At 40.4% G+C, this 16,427-nt stretch overlaps 1 protein-coding gene across 6 annotated transcripts in view; it reads right to left on the reverse strand.

Annotated features, from left to right (window-relative positions):
• Nucleotides 1-947: 947 nt before the first annotated feature.
• PER3 (period circadian regulator 3) overlaps nt 948-16,427 on the reverse strand; it is a 46,823-nt gene continuing 31,343 nt past the window's right edge. Inside the window, exons 17-24 of one of the 6 annotated variants that reach the window (XR_013993871.1) lie at nt 14,522-14,767; nt 13,407-14,095; nt 11,976-12,087; nt 5,292-5,475; nt 4,556-4,706; nt 3,218-3,563; nt 2,487-2,544; nt 971-2,135 (exon numbers count right to left, since the gene is read on the reverse strand). Coding sequence is in view for 2 of the 6 variants with exons in the window: in XM_081057652.1 (XP_080913778.1) it covers nt 3,480-3,563; nt 4,556-4,706; nt 5,292-5,475; nt 11,976-12,087; nt 13,407-14,095; nt 14,522-14,767 (1,466 nt within the window). In the remaining 4 variants the exon portion in view is untranslated. Of the gene's footprint in view, nt 3,564-4,555; nt 4,707-5,291; nt 5,476-11,975; nt 12,088-13,406; nt 14,096-14,521; nt 14,768-16,427 lie in introns of all 6 variants that reach the window. The other 5 variants (XR_013993872.1, XR_013993873.1, XR_013993870.1 and 2 more) reach the window with 5 other exon arrangements.

Below are 16,427 nucleotides of genomic sequence, written 5' to 3' on the forward strand. Positions count from 1 at the left end.
CACCAAGAACAAATCGATAGCAGAAGATGTTTGAAGCCGAAGGATGGCTGCGTCATCTCAGAGACATGCTGACATTACGTATAGTTGTAATGGGGGGACACTGGTTCTCTATTGAAATTAAACTGATGCTAGTTTGCTAAACAGAACTCTGAAACCACGAAACTACTTAATATTTATGATACCAGAAAGAGTTTAAGGTGGAATGCCGTTGCATGTAATTCTAAAATCACTCCCTCGTTTCAGTGCTGTTAGGCTAATATTCTCACAAATGGGGCTCTGGACTCAGATTCTGGGGTTCCAGTCCCCTCTTCCAACGCAAAAGTTGGGAGTCCTCACCAGGTTACGTGACTCGTCCACCTCAGTGTCCTTCTCTATAAAACGAGGGCAGTAACAGTGCTCATTTCAGAGGTGACTGTGAGCATTCCATGAGGGAATGCATGGAAAGCACTCGAACAGTTCTTAATAGCGTTTAGCATACACTGAGCTTTTTCCTTCTGGGTACTGTTATCACTGTTTTGTTACAGAGAGCTGCAGATGATTAAGGGGTGCACCACTGAAAAAGTCCTGGCGGTTTCAGGATCTTGTTTCAGATTTTAATTTTCACATTTGGTTGCTGCCAGTGACACAGACTTTATGAAACACAGGCTTACTACAGAATCTGAAAGGACAATTTGGGCAATTGAATTTTATAAATTAGGCATTAAAATTAGTATTAAAAATAATACACATGTGATCAGGACCCAATGAATTCTTCAGTGTTGACCAAGTGAAAATTCAGTAAGACAATGAATCTGAAAACACCGTGTCTTCCGCACAGGAGCTTACACCCTTCTGACAATGCAGACATCAGGTGCTGCTGAGAAAACGAAAACTAATCCAAGTACCTTTCAGTGTATCTGAACAAACATTTCTAAATAACGTAAAATATGTACTCTGGGCAAACGTTTGCTGATACAGTGCAAGAACATTTCTCAAGATTTACATTTACAGTTTATTTATTGTTTTTACTTAAAAAAGATACCCAATTAAAATATTAATAACCATTAAAAACAAGCAAATTCACACAGCTAATTTTAAATTCAGTTGAAAACAAAATTTCAATTTGCATTAAATTTACCTTATGAATCATCGTGAAATTTCACTTAATTGCCGAATGATTCCATTCACGCAGCATTGTTTTTCATAAATCCTGACCTCTTATCCAAGAAAATGCAGCTGTTTGAGTAACATGTATGTAAACATTGAAGCCTATAATATACATTTCTTATTACCCAGTTCTCAAGTCATTAGTACAAAAAGTTAATAAACTTGAACAACGAAGTGTACAACTGGGTCAAGCCCCCCTGGGGGGTGGTGGGCGGCAGTGCCGAGCCCCCTCCCCTCACAGTCAGCGGTGGGAGAGTTGTGGTCCAGGCTCGAAACGCACCAACTCATCTACTTGTCCAGATCCGAGAATTATAAGTGGTTTTAGAAATCTGCTTAAAACAAGCACCAGTTTCAAATCAAGCCTAGTACAGTGTACACTCCATAAAATGAGTACTAAGGCCAAGAAGTAAGCAGATTTAGATAAATATCCAGAAAGAATGGAAAAGAAGGGCACACATTATTAGAGAACATAAGGTTTCAAATACGCATCCACGAATGCGGAATGATCCGCTGATAGCTTCATGTCATTTTTGATTTACACAAATTAAAAATCTTATCACTACAGAAGGTCACAATGATTATACTGACGGACAATATTCCAGGATGATTAACTTTTTTAAATTTGATTTTTTTCACAAAGGCAAAAATATCACACAGCTCGGCCAACACAAGGTCTTCAGAAATCATTTAACAATCAAGATGGAGTAAAATGTGAGAGTTCCCATTCATAAAACAGGAATATTTGCATGGAACTGCTTAATATTAGAAAATTCCAAGAAACGTCACAGGCAGCATTTAAAAATGGTTCTGATACCTTAAGATAGAATTGCCTTCTAGGAAACTACTACTTTTGAAAGAAAATCTAAGCTGTGGGGGTTGAGAATCAGGGCCCAGCAGTCATCATGTATAAAAAGGTCGACTTTCCTAATTATTATCAGGATGCATTTTATAAAAAGCTATAAAACTTGGAAGGAGGAAGAAGTGTTTTCCTAAAACAAAATAAAACAAACAACACACAACAACAAAGAAAAGTAAGTTAGTTTGTTGCATGTTACTATACATAAAGATAAAATGTTACTGTAACCTTCATTTTTTTGTATTTGCTACAAGGGTGTGCAATGCACATGTCACTCCAAGTCTGGGAAGGACTCATCAACTTCTCTAAAGAACAGGGAGATAACTAATCAAGTAAATAACCCACTCTCTTAGAAGACACGACTACAGTGGGTGTAGACAACACTGATTTACGGCAGGCTCTGCGTTCCCCCTTGGCCAGAGCTACTGAGCTCCTGCCGACCCCTTTCTCACTGTGCAGTCCCTCTCCTCTCTTAAACACTTACCCCTGTTTAAGGGCAAGGCAAAGGCAGTACCAATCAGACCTCTGGCAGGGACGGAGACCTTTTTGTGTAAATTGGTTGGAAAGAAAGAGTTAACCGTTAGTTTTGGTTTAAACACATTTAAACATAGACACATATAAAAACAATATTAATTTTTACAAAACTTTTGAAACTTTTTACAATCGTTATTTTAAAAACAAAAACATTAAAAAGGGAAATACCACTGGTTGAGTTAGAAGCTCTTTTGTTTTAAAATGACACATGCAAAGGCTACTCTCCAAGGAATAAGCTCCTTATAAGCTGACTGATTTTTAAGATAAGACCCAGGATTTCAATGGAAAGTGGAAAATCAAAAGGAAAGGCATCTATAAGAATAAATGTCAAAATGCAACCCTCAGAACTACGTATTTCCAGGATACCAATGGGCAGTCTATTTTAATACTGGTAAATAGTAAAGTGACTCCTGTTGTGTTGTAAGAAAACTGTCATGTTTGATCTTCAGTATGGAGGGGAAGCATCAAGCCGCGCAAAGACTAGACACTAACTTTATGAAACCATTATGAAAAGCATGTGGCCCGCAGGTGGGATTTCTTCACGTACTCAAATGGGTGTAATGACTTATGTAACAACAGAACAAAATTAATGAAGCTAAGGTTTGGGGCTCTTTCCAGCTATATTTCTAATTAGAATTCATTTGGGGTGACACCTGAAATAAAGTTTTGCCGTACACATACCTTTTTAAGAAGCCCTCCAGTCCCTTGAGAAGACGGCTAAACTACAAAAAGAGCTCAGGGACCGTCTTAAACGTCAGGAACAAGTACAAGTTAAAGATTCTATATACAATGTCTGCTTCAGAAAAATGGTGTCTCTTAAAAAATCAAGAAGGGAAAAACCTTCACATTCAATGATAACGCCGTGGCCATTTAAGAGTCAGGGATTTGGAGAGATGCACAAAGGGTCCAGCTGTCCGCAGGTCCCCGCGCACGTCCAGAGTCATTAGCTGCTGTCTTCTGCTGGGTCCTGACCACTGGATTCTACAGCTGCACCAGCTGAGTCTTTCTCTTTGCAAGTGACACAGCCCTCCAAAAAGGAACCAGAGCAGGCAGGTTATTTGATGTAATGTCTTCTGCAAAGTTTTAAAGTCAGTAAAATGCTGGCCGAGCCACTATGTCTAATCCCCACCACCTCTCCACATCTAAGGATATTCATCATGGCTCATGCCTTATTATTCGAAGGTAAATAAGTGACAGCAATTGTTTAAAAGCTTTTGTTTAAATTGTTTGGGGGCTCATTCTTCAAATATCCTTCTACTCAAAGACCAGAAAAACAATATTTAAAAAATAAAGACTTTGCTTATAGTAACAGTCTGCCTCCTCCTTTTGGTGAGACCCTATCTGGCCATCCTTTATCGCAGGCACTGGAGGTGGGGAAGACGCCCATGACCTGTTTACCCATAAGTTAACCTACACTTTTTTGGACACCTCACTTTATTCCCTTGTTATAATTTTTAACGTCACACATCAGCTCCCATGACGGTCACGACCATCACTACAGAAGCAACAGCTAGGACCACTTCACTGTTCAGGCTGCTCACAGATGACCTCAGTGTGAAGACCTCCCAACAGCACAAAGACCACTTGGGTCCCACAGAAATGCCTGCTACGTATGAATAGGACCTCTGGTGTGACTCTTACACCTTGAGTTGTAACTCTTTTCAAACATGCATGCCTATTTGAAATGCAAATCTCTTCCACCTCTCCTCCCCAGTCAATCACACATCACAGCAGGCGTCTTTATTCCTTATTGGCCCACAATATTCCAACTGGTGGAAGAAAAGAAACAGTTGGCGGTCAAAAAGACCTGTACTCAAAATCTGAGGAACTGTGTGACCATCTGCACATTATTTCCTATCTGTATACCTTACTTTGTTGTTTGTTGGTAAAGCTGGGATGACAACACCTACTGCAGAAGTCACTGTGAGTAAAACCTCCAGTGGGATCATGCAACGTACGTTACGTGCCTAGAACACTGCCTGTGTCCACACGTGCGATGGATACCATCACCACGCTTACCTGGGTGTCTATCTCCTGAGGGATAGTCTGGCTCTGAATCCAAGGATGCACCTTGGCCAGCTCCTCCCTTTGTCTGTGAGAAAACTGGGGCTGCAGCCGCCTCATGCTTTCCAGCTTCTCTAGGTCTTCTTTCAGTACAACTTCTTTAGCTCTAAAAACAAATAAACAAAGCCTTGTAGTCCTGAATAAGGCCCAGGGTTCTTTTCATGTCATCTAAGAATAGCAATTCTTTTTTGTTTTGTAAGATACTTTATATCTCTCCTTGATATGCATATATGATGTACACATTACAAATAACTGAATTATTTCTTTGTTAACTTGGTAAAGCTAGACCTCTTTTTCTTGGTGGAAAACATCTGTAGAGTGTTTTAATCAGACATATAGAAGAAACTGATTTCCCTTACTTGTTCCACTCTTAGAACGGAAAACGAAAATCCAGAGTCTAAGAAGAAAAGTCCCTACACTTGTGTGCCATCTTGGAAAGCACTGCTGTCTTTGTTCTCTTGTCTCATGCTGCATAACGTGTTTGTTTAGTCTGGGTCTGCAGCTGTGTGGCACCGCCACTGTAACCACTGTTTAGGAAATCATTCGTCATTTCACTTCAAATAAATGAATCTGAAAATACATTTCTCTAAGGATATGTAAAAGACATTTAAAAATCACTTTATATTAAAAGACACACTTAAACCACTAAAACAACTCATATAAAAGAGGGTCTTCTAAAGTGCTTTCTTACCTCTCAGGTACCTGATATGTCATTAGAATGCACTCCGGTGTTTGTTTTATCATTCTCCAGATGGACTCTTCAGCTAAATTGGGAAATGCTTCTTTTCTCTGTACATCCTGAGATTGCTGCCCATTTGCGGTGATTTCAGAAGAATAATCGCTACTAGCAAAGTAGATACTGCTGTCACTGCTTCCTATCAAAAATCAACAATATAAATTAGACAATATCTATCAGGGACGGATTTGCCCATTTGGCACTCATTCCTCAAAGACATCGGCAACTAGCTGACAGTCTTCTTCACCACGCAGCCCAGCCATCGTCCCAGGTCACCTGGGCCTGCCAGTTCCCTGATCCTCTAAGATCCCTTTCTCAGGTCTCCTGAGATGTGCACTCAAGGCCTTCTCATCACCCGGAACGGCTCCATCTCAGCTCCATTTCCTAAACTGCTGACATCTCAGCTTCACTTTCTCATTTGCTTGTTTAATTGTTCAATTACAAATTTGGAACAGTGCCTTAGTCATTCAGCTTAGAGCACAAAGGCCATCATTCAATAACTCTTTGTGATACCTGAGGCTTCCTTTTCCCTCCGACTTCCCACAACTATCAAAATGTCAACTCTGGGGGCCGGCCCGGTGGCTCAGGCGGTTAGAGCTCCTGCTCCTAACTCCGAAGGTTGCCGGTTCGATTCCCCCATGGGCCAGTGGGCTCTCAACCACAAGGTTGCCCGTTCAACTCCCGCAAGGGATGGTGGGCTGCGCCCCCTGCAACTAGCAACGGCAACTGGACCTGGAGCTGAGCTGCGCCCTCCACAACTAAGACTGAAAGGACAACAACTTGACTTGGAAAAAAACCCTGGAAGTACACACTGTTCCCCAATAAAGTCCGGTTCCCCTTCCCCAATAAAAAAAAAAATGTCAACTCCACTAGAGCCAATGGTCAATTCTGTTCTTATCTAAACTGTAGAAAGCGAAGACCTGGAGAAAGTCACATATACCAAGGTACGTTGTTCTACGATAAAATCATCATCACCAAAAGGGTCATCAAAAAGCCTGGAAAGCCTGCTGTAACCCTCTGGTCAGCGTACTCGTCTGTCTACCCCGCCAATGACGACTCCCCATTCACTGTCTCCTTCACTGTTTCCCATTTTATAAGGGAAAAGCAGAAGCCTTTAGAAAGGAAGTTCATTATCCTGATACCAAACATAAACTTACTCATACCTGCACTCTCTCCTCACCCTTCCCGTTACAAAAGAAAAACCATCATTTTTTGGCTGCTATGGAGTCTGATGGCTCATTCCTTTCTTGTCTTACATCTGACCCTTCTAGACCCTTCCCATCAACTTTGGAACAATTAAAACAAAACAAAAAACAGTACCTCTCTAATTTTTTAATAAAGTAAGTTTATGGGTAAATATAAAAGACATGTTTCCTTATTTAAAAAATCCCTTTAAAACGTAATGGACTATCTAAAGCAAAAAAAATAACAATTTTATTATGAGTTTATAATACATGTAGAAGTAAAATGTATGATAAAACAGCACGAAGAACAAGAAGGAAAAATGGAAGTACTCTGTTTTAAGGTTCTTAGACATAAAGTGATACAATAGGTATGATATTTGAAGGTAAATTGTTGTTGCGTTCAGCGCAACACAGGCAGTGAGGGTGCGAGAAGGGGCAGCTTGGGTTAAGTTTTAAGAAAGAAACAGACAGAGACTTACTGCAGTTTAAATCTCTGAAGGCCAGGGGTCTCACAGTCATGAAAGACTGGAGCCCAGAATGAAGCCGACTGGTGGTTTTTATTGATAAGTATACAAGGGAGTGTTACTGTTTTTGACACGGTCTGTGAGACTCATGTTATAGAAACAACCCAAACCAATTATGTTGATCTTTAAACAGCCGAAGCAGAAAGTCCTTGAGGTGAGATATGTGAGTCCCTTGAGGGACATACATCACATGTCAAAATTGTTTTACAGAGCTAAGCAGAGAGAGCTTAATCTTATCGCTCTAAAGACTCTTCTCTCAATTAAGTGAGAGGGGAAAGCCAGGGTCAGCAGCAGCTTTTCCCAGGCAGGGGGAAAGGGGGACAAGGCCTCTTCCCAGATCTTTCTAAGGCAGCTCATCAGGGGTCCCCACTCGATTCCGCCTGGCTTGAGTTGTTTCCCCCATGGGAAATCTTACTCGTCATTGGCTGCAAACCATCTTTTGGGGACCAGACAGAGAGACATGAGGTGTAAAACATTGAGATAAGCAAAGTCCCAAAAGGGCACAGTCTCACAGACTTTTCTTTCCTCACGTAAAGACACGGGGGGCGGGGGGAGGGCAATTGGCTAGGTTGCTGTGTGACAACAAATTGTGATAAATAAAAGGTACACTTTAAATCCTATTGCAATGACTTAGAAAAAAAAAAGAAAATAGAGGTATAGCTGACAAGCCAAATGGAGAAAAAATTTCATTAAATTTTAAATTTCATTAAAATTTCTAAAAATTTCATTAAATCTTTCAAAATCATTAAAAATACACAACCAAAAAGTAGGAGGGGCGGAAGAAAAAAAGGAAGAGCAAATGAGACAAACATAAAATAAGTAGCAAGATGGAAGATTTAATTTCACCATATCAACAATTACATTAAATGTGTAATAAATCATCTACGTATTCCACTTAAAAGGCAGAGATTGTCATGTGGATAAAAAAAGCAATACCCAACTATATGGTGGTTATCAAAAATCAACTTTAAATATAAAAACATATATAAGTTAAAAGTAAAAAGATGGAAAAATATGCCATGTAAACACTAATCAAAATAAAGCTGGAGTGGATACACCGGTATCAAAGTAGATTTCAAAAAAGGATCAAGTCATCAAAAGGACAGAACAATCTTAAATGTGTATATACCCAATAAAAGAACTTCGCAACATATGAAACAAAACCTGACTGGACTGCAAGAAAAAAAGAGACAAATGCACAATTATATTTGGACATTTTAACAGTCGTGTCTGAATAACTGATAAAACAAGTAGATAGAAAATCAGTTAGGATGTTAAAGGTTGGACCAACATCAGCTAACTTGATCTAATTTACATTTATAGAAGACGCTACTCAACAACTGCAAAACACACATTCTTTTCAAGTGCACATGAAACATTTCACAAGTCAGACCAAATTTTGGACCATTAAATAAGTCTCAGTAAATTAAAAAAAATAATACAAGTATTTTTTTCTGACTGCAATTAACTTAGAAACCAATAAAATATCTGGAAAAACCTCCAAATATTAGGAAATTAAATACATTTCTAATTACCTATGGTCAAAGAAGAAAATACAAGGGAAACTAGAAAACATCTTAGGCTGAATGAAAATATAAACACCCATATCAAAATCTGAGGGAGGCAGCTAAAACAGTGCTTAGAAAGAAATTAAAAGCATTAAATGTTTATATTAGGAGGAAAAATAATCTCAAATCATGGTCTAAACTTCCTACCTTAAGAAATTAGAAAAAGAGCAAATAAAATCCAAAGTAAACAGAAGAGAGGAAATAATAAAGATTAGAGTAGGCACTGATAAAATTCAAAGCCAAAAATCAATAGGGAAAAATGACCCAATAAAATCAGAAGCTGCTTCTTTTACAAATTAATAAAATTGGTAAACATACAGCCAGAATAATCAGGAAAAATTTATTATACCCGCAATAAGATGAGCATAGAGTCCATGGACATTAAAAGGATAAAAAAATATTATAAATAACTATATGACTATAAATTCTACCACTTAGATGAAATGAACAAACATCTTGAAAAATACAAGTTACCAAAGATCACTCAAGAAGAAACAGATAACCTTAATAGACCCCTATCTATTAAAGAAATTAAATTTGTTGTTACAAAACCTTCTCACAAAGAAAACTTCAGGCCCAGATAGCTTCACTGTGAATCCTACCAACCATAGAAGGAAGATGTAAACAATACCAGGTCAGCACAGTCTTCCCAAAAACAGAAGATGAGGAAACCAATCCCAACTCCTTTTCTTAGGGCAGCATTACTCTGATATCAAAACCAGACAAAGACATTACAAGAAAACAACAGACCAATATTTCTCAGAATAGGTGCAATAATCCACACCAAAACAGTAGGCTATAGAATCCAGCAATGTGTTAAAAGGATAAAATAGCATGACCGCATACAAGGTTAATTTAATATTTGATAAAATAAGGAAGAAATAGCATATGATTATTTCAGTAGGTGTAGAAAAAGCGTCTTGGCAAATTAACAGTAGAAAGGAACTTCCTCAATCTTACTGATAAAGAACATTTAAGAAAAACCTACATTTAGCATCATACTTAATGGTGAAACTCTGACTGCTTCCCCCTAAGACAGTGAACAAGGTAAGAATGTCTGTCTCACCTATGCTATTCAACACTACACTGGGATCTGAGCCACTCCAATCAGGTAAGACAAAAAAATTAAGGCATACACAACAGAAAAGAAAAAGTACAACCATATTTGCAGACAGTAAGACCGTCCATGTAGGAAAGTCCTACAGAATCTACAAAAGAGGTATTAACACTAACCAGTGAGTTCAGCAAGATTGTCCAATACAAAATTCAAAATACAAAATTTGATTGGATTTCTACATGCTACCAACAGACAACTGGAAATTGAAATTTTAAAATGTTATTTGTTAAAGCATCAAAAATATGAAACCCTTAGGGATAAATTTAGCAAAATATGTGTAAAACCTGTACATGGAAAACTATAAAACATTGCTGAGAAAAGTTAAAAACCTACACCACGGTGAAACACATCATGCTCGTGGATTAGAAGACTCAATACTGTTAGGGTGATAATTCTCAACCTGGGCTATGCAGGCTTTCTTTTTTTTTTAATATTTTTATTGGGGAAGGGGAACAGGACTTCATTGGGGAACAGTGTGCACTTCCAGGCCTTTTTTCCAAGTCAAGTTGTTGTCCTTTCAATCTTAGTTGTGGAGGGCGCAGCTCAGCTCCAGGTCCAGTTGCCGTTTCTAGTTGCAGGGGGCGCAGCCCACCATCCCTTGTGGGAGTCGAACTGGCAACCTTGTGGTTGAGATCCCACTGGTCCATGTGGGAATTGAACCGGCAGCCTTCAGAGTTAGGAGCATGGAGCTCTAACCACCTGAGCCATCGGGCCGGCCCAGGCTTTTTTTATAGAAGCCAATAACCTGATTCTACAATTTATATAGACAAAGGGTGAACAACAGCCAAACTTATTTTGAAAAGAAGAATAAAGTTGGAGGACTTCACCCATCAGAGTTGAAGTCTTACTTGAAAGCTATACTACTCAAAAGAGTGTGCGATTATCCTAAAGTTAGCCATAAAGATAAACAGAACAGAACAGAGATCGAGAAACAGACCCCAATTTATTTTCAACATTGGTGCCATGATAATTCAATGGGGGAAAGATTAGTCTTTTTAACAAATGGGGCAGAAACAACTGGATAGCCATATGCAAGGAGAGTATATGGACCCTAATCTCACCCCAGACTATCTTAGTGACTTCGGACTAGGCAAAGATTTCTTAAAAAGAACACACGAGCCCAACTTATATAAAAGGAAAAAAAAATTGATTAATTGAATGTCATCAAAATTGAAAAATATTTTGCTCTTCAAAATGAAGATAAAAATAAAAGGTAATAAAATGAAAAGGCAAACCACACACAGGGAGAATTTTGCAAAACAAGTATTTGATAAAGGATTGTATCCACAGTATATACAGAACTCTTAAAAGTAAGAAACTAATAAGCCCCCTCCCCCCCAAAATGGCAAGAAACTTGAACACATATGATGGCAAAAAGTACATTAAAAGATATTCAACACCATTAATCAATAGGAAAATGCACATTAAAACCACAATGAGGTATCACTACATACCCGCTGGAATGGCTACAATAAATGACGGACAACACCAAGTGTTGGCCAGGATGTGTTGCAAATTGGAGCTCTCATACGTTGCTGGTAGGAATGCAAAAAGGTATGGCCACTGTGGAAAACAGTTTGGCATTTTCTTACAAAGTTAACCATACACATGACCTAGCAATTTCACTCCCAGGTATTTACCCAAAAGAAAAGAAAACATATGCACAAAAAGACTCAGACTCATATATTCACAGCAGCATTATTCGTAATAGCTTCAAACTGGAAACCCAACAATCATCAATGATATGGACTTTAGTGGATGGACAGCCATCCAATGTGATTCTACTTAGCGATAAAAAGGAACAAACTACTGATCCGGACGATAAGGATGTATCTCAACAGCATCAAGCTCACTGAAAGAATCCCGACACAAAAGACTGCGTGCGGGACGATTCGACTGATGTGAAATTGTAGAAAAAACAAAACTAGTGACAGAAAGCAAACCAGCGGTTGCCAGAAGCGAGTGGTCAGGGCAGGGGCCGGACCACAAAGGGTCACAGAATTTCCCGGGTGATGGAAATGTTCTATCTGGTGACGGGGGTGGTGGTGATACTAATGTAGACATTTGTCAAATGCTTGTTTTGCACACTTAAATTTGGTGTATTTTACTATATGTAAATACACCCCAATAAAGCATACAAAAAGGGAAATATACTATACGTTCACACCTGTGCCCAAACCAGACAGCCCATTGGGCAGTGACCACATGGCAAGAGAGCTCACAGAATCTGTGCCTTTGATGTCTACCTGATGCTGCAGAACCAGACCCAGGTGGAGATGCTCTGAGAAGGGACACCATGGACGGGTCACTGGCAGTAGAATGACTGTTCTTATTCCCGCTGTGGCTGATCACACACGGCTGGAAAGTACAAACACAAGAGAAAAATTGAACATTTGAAGCATCATGTTACAAAATAACTGGGAGATCTTCCCCTTAACACGTTAAACAGAATAAAACAAACATACAGACATGAGAAGTAAAATATTTTTCAGCCTGTCCCCAAGAATGTGGTCTAAGTTCCTCTGTATGTAAAATTCAAGATACTACTGTCTTATGAGCACCTCCTACATGCCACAGACTCTACAGGTGTGCTTTAATTCTTTGTCATTCAGAAAATATACATTGAACATTTTATATATTTTAAGCAGTGTTCCAAATACTAGGAATATAACAGTGAACAAAAGTTCCAGCTATCTTGGAACTTATATTGCATAGGGAGAAGAACTACATAAATATTACTTCCTGTAATCCTCAGGATGCTATGCAGTATTAATTGTTCCATGTTTCAAATAAGGAAACAAAGGCAAAGGTATGTTAAGTGACATGTCTATGCAAAGCCACCTAACAAGTGACAGGGCTGGGACATGAACCCTTAGCCCAGGCCGTGCTCACTGGGACACACTGCCAGGCATTAGATTTCTAGCAAGTGCACCAATAGCAGGCTTTCAAAATTGAGCATATTTTCTTGATTTGGCTCATCTGTAAAAAAAAAGTATTATACCTGGAAGGGAAGACTGAAGAAAAACTCTGTGTGAATATAAATATTCACACCCGTCTTGGATCCTATACCTAAATAGAGGAATGTCATATTCCAAAGTTTAACCTGATGATCTCAGAACACCTTTTTGGGTAGAGGGATGAAAAGTTAAAGAAAACTGATCAAAAATTCGTCATTTTTGAAAATGACATGTATGAATATGAAACTACGAACAGCCAACTTTACCGATAAATGCTGACAATAAATGGCTCTTACCCCCTCCATCCATAACTGCTGTCCTACAACTGAAAAAAGAAAATGGCTAAACTCATGTCTTGTCATACGGCTTATCCCTGTCTTACTAGACCATTACCCCAGCTGTAGGTAAGAAAATACATTTTATAGGCAATGAACATGTTAGTTTAATGCCTGGAGGTCAAATTTTAAAGGAGGGGAAAACTTAGTTCATACAGAAGATTTGAAAGAGCACTTTGGGAGAAAGATTCTTTCCTTCCTGCTTCTGAAGTGGGGCCAGGGAGCTACAGTGCAGGTGTGTGCACAAGCTTAGTCTCAGCGGCAGTTACTGACTCCAGCCACCGAGACAAGCCCCCCCCCCCACCGCCCCGTGGAAGACCCTCATTTTACTAAAAAGGACAAGGCTGATTTTCTCACTTGCATGTTGAAAGCGCGTGTCACTTACACACTCCGCCTCTGGGCACACATCCCTTCTCATCTGATCTGCAGATTCGCAGGACTTGGGCGTGCCTTCCCGCAGTAAGGTGAGCTGCAGCGGTGAGCTGCTCCGGGAGTTCAGGAACGCGTGCTCTCCACTCTGGCTCTCCCACTTGTCCCCAGCTGGCCTTCGGCTGATGACTGAAGGCGGCACTTCTAGGTTTGGAGCCACTGCTGACACTGAGGGTGGTATTTCCGAAGAGCTTGGTGCTTCCCGGAATGGATATGGAGAGAATGATGGGGTCAAGAGAGGATATACAGGGGCGTCAGGCAGGAAAATAGTCATGAAAGTACCTAAGTGAGGAGCAGGGAGAGCCGGAAAAGACGGCAAACCACTGGATAAGGGCAGGCAGCCGAGTGAGGTTACTGAGGCTGTGTGTTCTCCACCCAGAGAGGTTACAACTGGGAGGGGAAACGCTGGTACGAGATAAGGGGCCTGGTTGGAAACCATCACTGCGGCCGGGAATGACAGGCTGGGGGCGTGAGGAGAGGAGGCCAGGGACGGGCACCAAGGCGGAATGTTCTGGACCTCTCCTCCACCAGCGGGGCAGAAGGCCCCCTGGGTGCTATGGCTGTCCAACGGCACCGGTGGAGTCTTCCGCCTGTGCTTCCCCTTCTTGCAACCAGCTGATCTGCTCGGCTTGGAAGCAGACTCTCCTGAAAGGATAGAGAGGGAGGCATATTATGAAAAGCTAAACCCTCAAAGGAAGAGAAGAATGCCATTTACAGGTAATTAGAGGAAAATTACCAAGGAATAAACATTGGCCAATACTAAATATTTCTACTCAGGGATGGAAAAAAATTGGCTCTAAAAGGATGAACAAGATCCCAGATAAAAGTTGTTGCTATAAAATATACTTATTTCAGCATCTCTCAATCAGTTTCTTACAAAATCAGCTTCTCACATCTAGAAGAGATCCGAGATAACAAATTGTTGATAGATTTATTTCATCATCTCCCAATCAGTTCCTTACAAGCAAAACCCCCATTCTTCACTCCATTTTCTCCTGTACTGACACAGGACTTATAAAATTGACGACAACTATGTAGATAAATGGAATATATTTTTAAAAATTTAACTACCTTGAACATATGAATATTTAGCTTTGCTTCTGCTTTCTTGCTGAAGATAGGAGCTGTAGGGTGACGACAGGATCTTTTCCCGGAATTTATCAACATAATTCTGCTCTTCCTTCTGTGTGTGGGCTGACAGAACAGCCTTGGTGAGCCCAACGTACTTAAAATCTTCTGGGCTCAGGGGAGCTGGGTGTGTGCTGGGGGCCCAGGGCTCATAGGCTGGGGTGGCGTCCTCTGCTGGAGTAAATTCTGCTGAGGAGGAAGAAGACATTTCATTTTAATTCCTACCAAATATTTGCATTTATTTATTTTCACCAATTTAACTGCCTTTCAATAAATTTCATGAACATTAACTCAAGAGCTGGAATATAAAAAACTTCATCAACTTAGCACACAAATTCTTTTTATTTTTCTGCTTTTTTAATACTCTTTGTACACTTGTATATACATTTTACAGAGTTGTCACACTCAATGTGCATACTTACGTATTTATTTAAATTTTGTTTTTATTGGAAGTATTTTTCTATCTTCCTGAATTTTTCAAAATTTTTCTTGTTTAGCTTTGAGTATGTAAGTCATGTGGTTCAAAAATCAACAAGCATTAAAATGACAGTATATTCCCCATTCCTGTCTACTATCTGCTTAGTTCTCATTTATTTTAACAACAGAAAACCATTTCTTTTTTGTTTTCTCCCCCTTCTTCCGCCTCCCTATGCCCACTCTGGTTCAAGCCGATGTTTCTCAGTCTAGTTGTGTAGGACACAGCTCCCTGGCCAATGCTGGTATTATGAGCCTTGTGCTCCCCCCCGACTGCCGGTCACCTATTGGCCACTCACAGCAGCTCTTGTCAGCTGCCGGCTGCTCATGATGGCTGCAACCATGCACACTGGCCACTGGCTGCTCCTGGCAGCACACAGTAGCCCACAGCAGCACACAGTAGCACACAACAGCCCACGACAGCACACAGCAGCCCAGCTCTAGGGAGAGCCATTGTTCACAATCTTAGCTTTAGAGGGTGCAGCTCACTGGCCCATGTCGGAATCGAACCGGTGACCTCGGCATTAGGAGCACCTGAGCCACTGGGCCGGCCCCATAAAACCATTTCTTAGTTTCTTTATGCATCTTTAAATAAGCACGAATATAGATTCTTATTCCCTACCCCCATTTTACCCAAAGGCATTTGATATGTACATGAGCCAGCCTGCAATGTGTTTTTCATTTAACAATATCCCTTTTATCAGTAGACAAATAGTTGTCTCATACTTTCTTACACCACGTAGGTTTCAATTTCTTGTGTGTACCACAGGTTACTAAAGTAAGCATCTGTAGGTAGGCTTTGAGTTGCTTCTAAAACATTACTTCTTTCACGTACACAAGATTTCATGGTGGACCCTGGTGGGTTCCCCCAACATCCATTCTACTTCTCCCCTGCTGTGCCGTATTCAGGTGGTTTGGGTAGGCTTGACCTCATTCCACTTCTAGAAGTAGGATCTGATTAGTCTAAATCAACACAACTGACAGAGGACTTCTGATTCTGGCCAAGATGGACCAACAGGGGCTCAATTTACCTTCCTGCCTGAAACAACTAAAAATATGATCAAAATATATGAAAGAATACAGTGCACATCAGACACTGAACCTCAGGCAACAAAGGAGAGTGACCCCTGAGGGACAGAAAACAAATGGGGTAAGCCCCAGGGCTCCCCCAGCTCATAGCCTGGAGAGAGTTTCCGAGGTGCAGGGTGGGGAAAGCACGTGGAGCCTGGTGAGCTCCGGAGTTGAAGAGACAGAGCTGAGACCAGAGTGTCTTGAGTTTTCAGGGACCAGCACTGGAGACAAGAGCTACAGAGAACACCTGGGGCATTCCCTAGAGCATCCGTGTGAGGGAAAAAACACCTGAAAGGAGCAGGGG

Source organism: Rhinolophus hipposideros, assembly GCF_964194185.1.
Source record: "Rhinolophus hipposideros genome assembly, chromosome: 8".
In the NCBI taxonomy this organism is placed as follows: Eukaryota; Metazoa; Chordata; class Mammalia; order Chiroptera; family Rhinolophidae; genus Rhinolophus; species Rhinolophus hipposideros.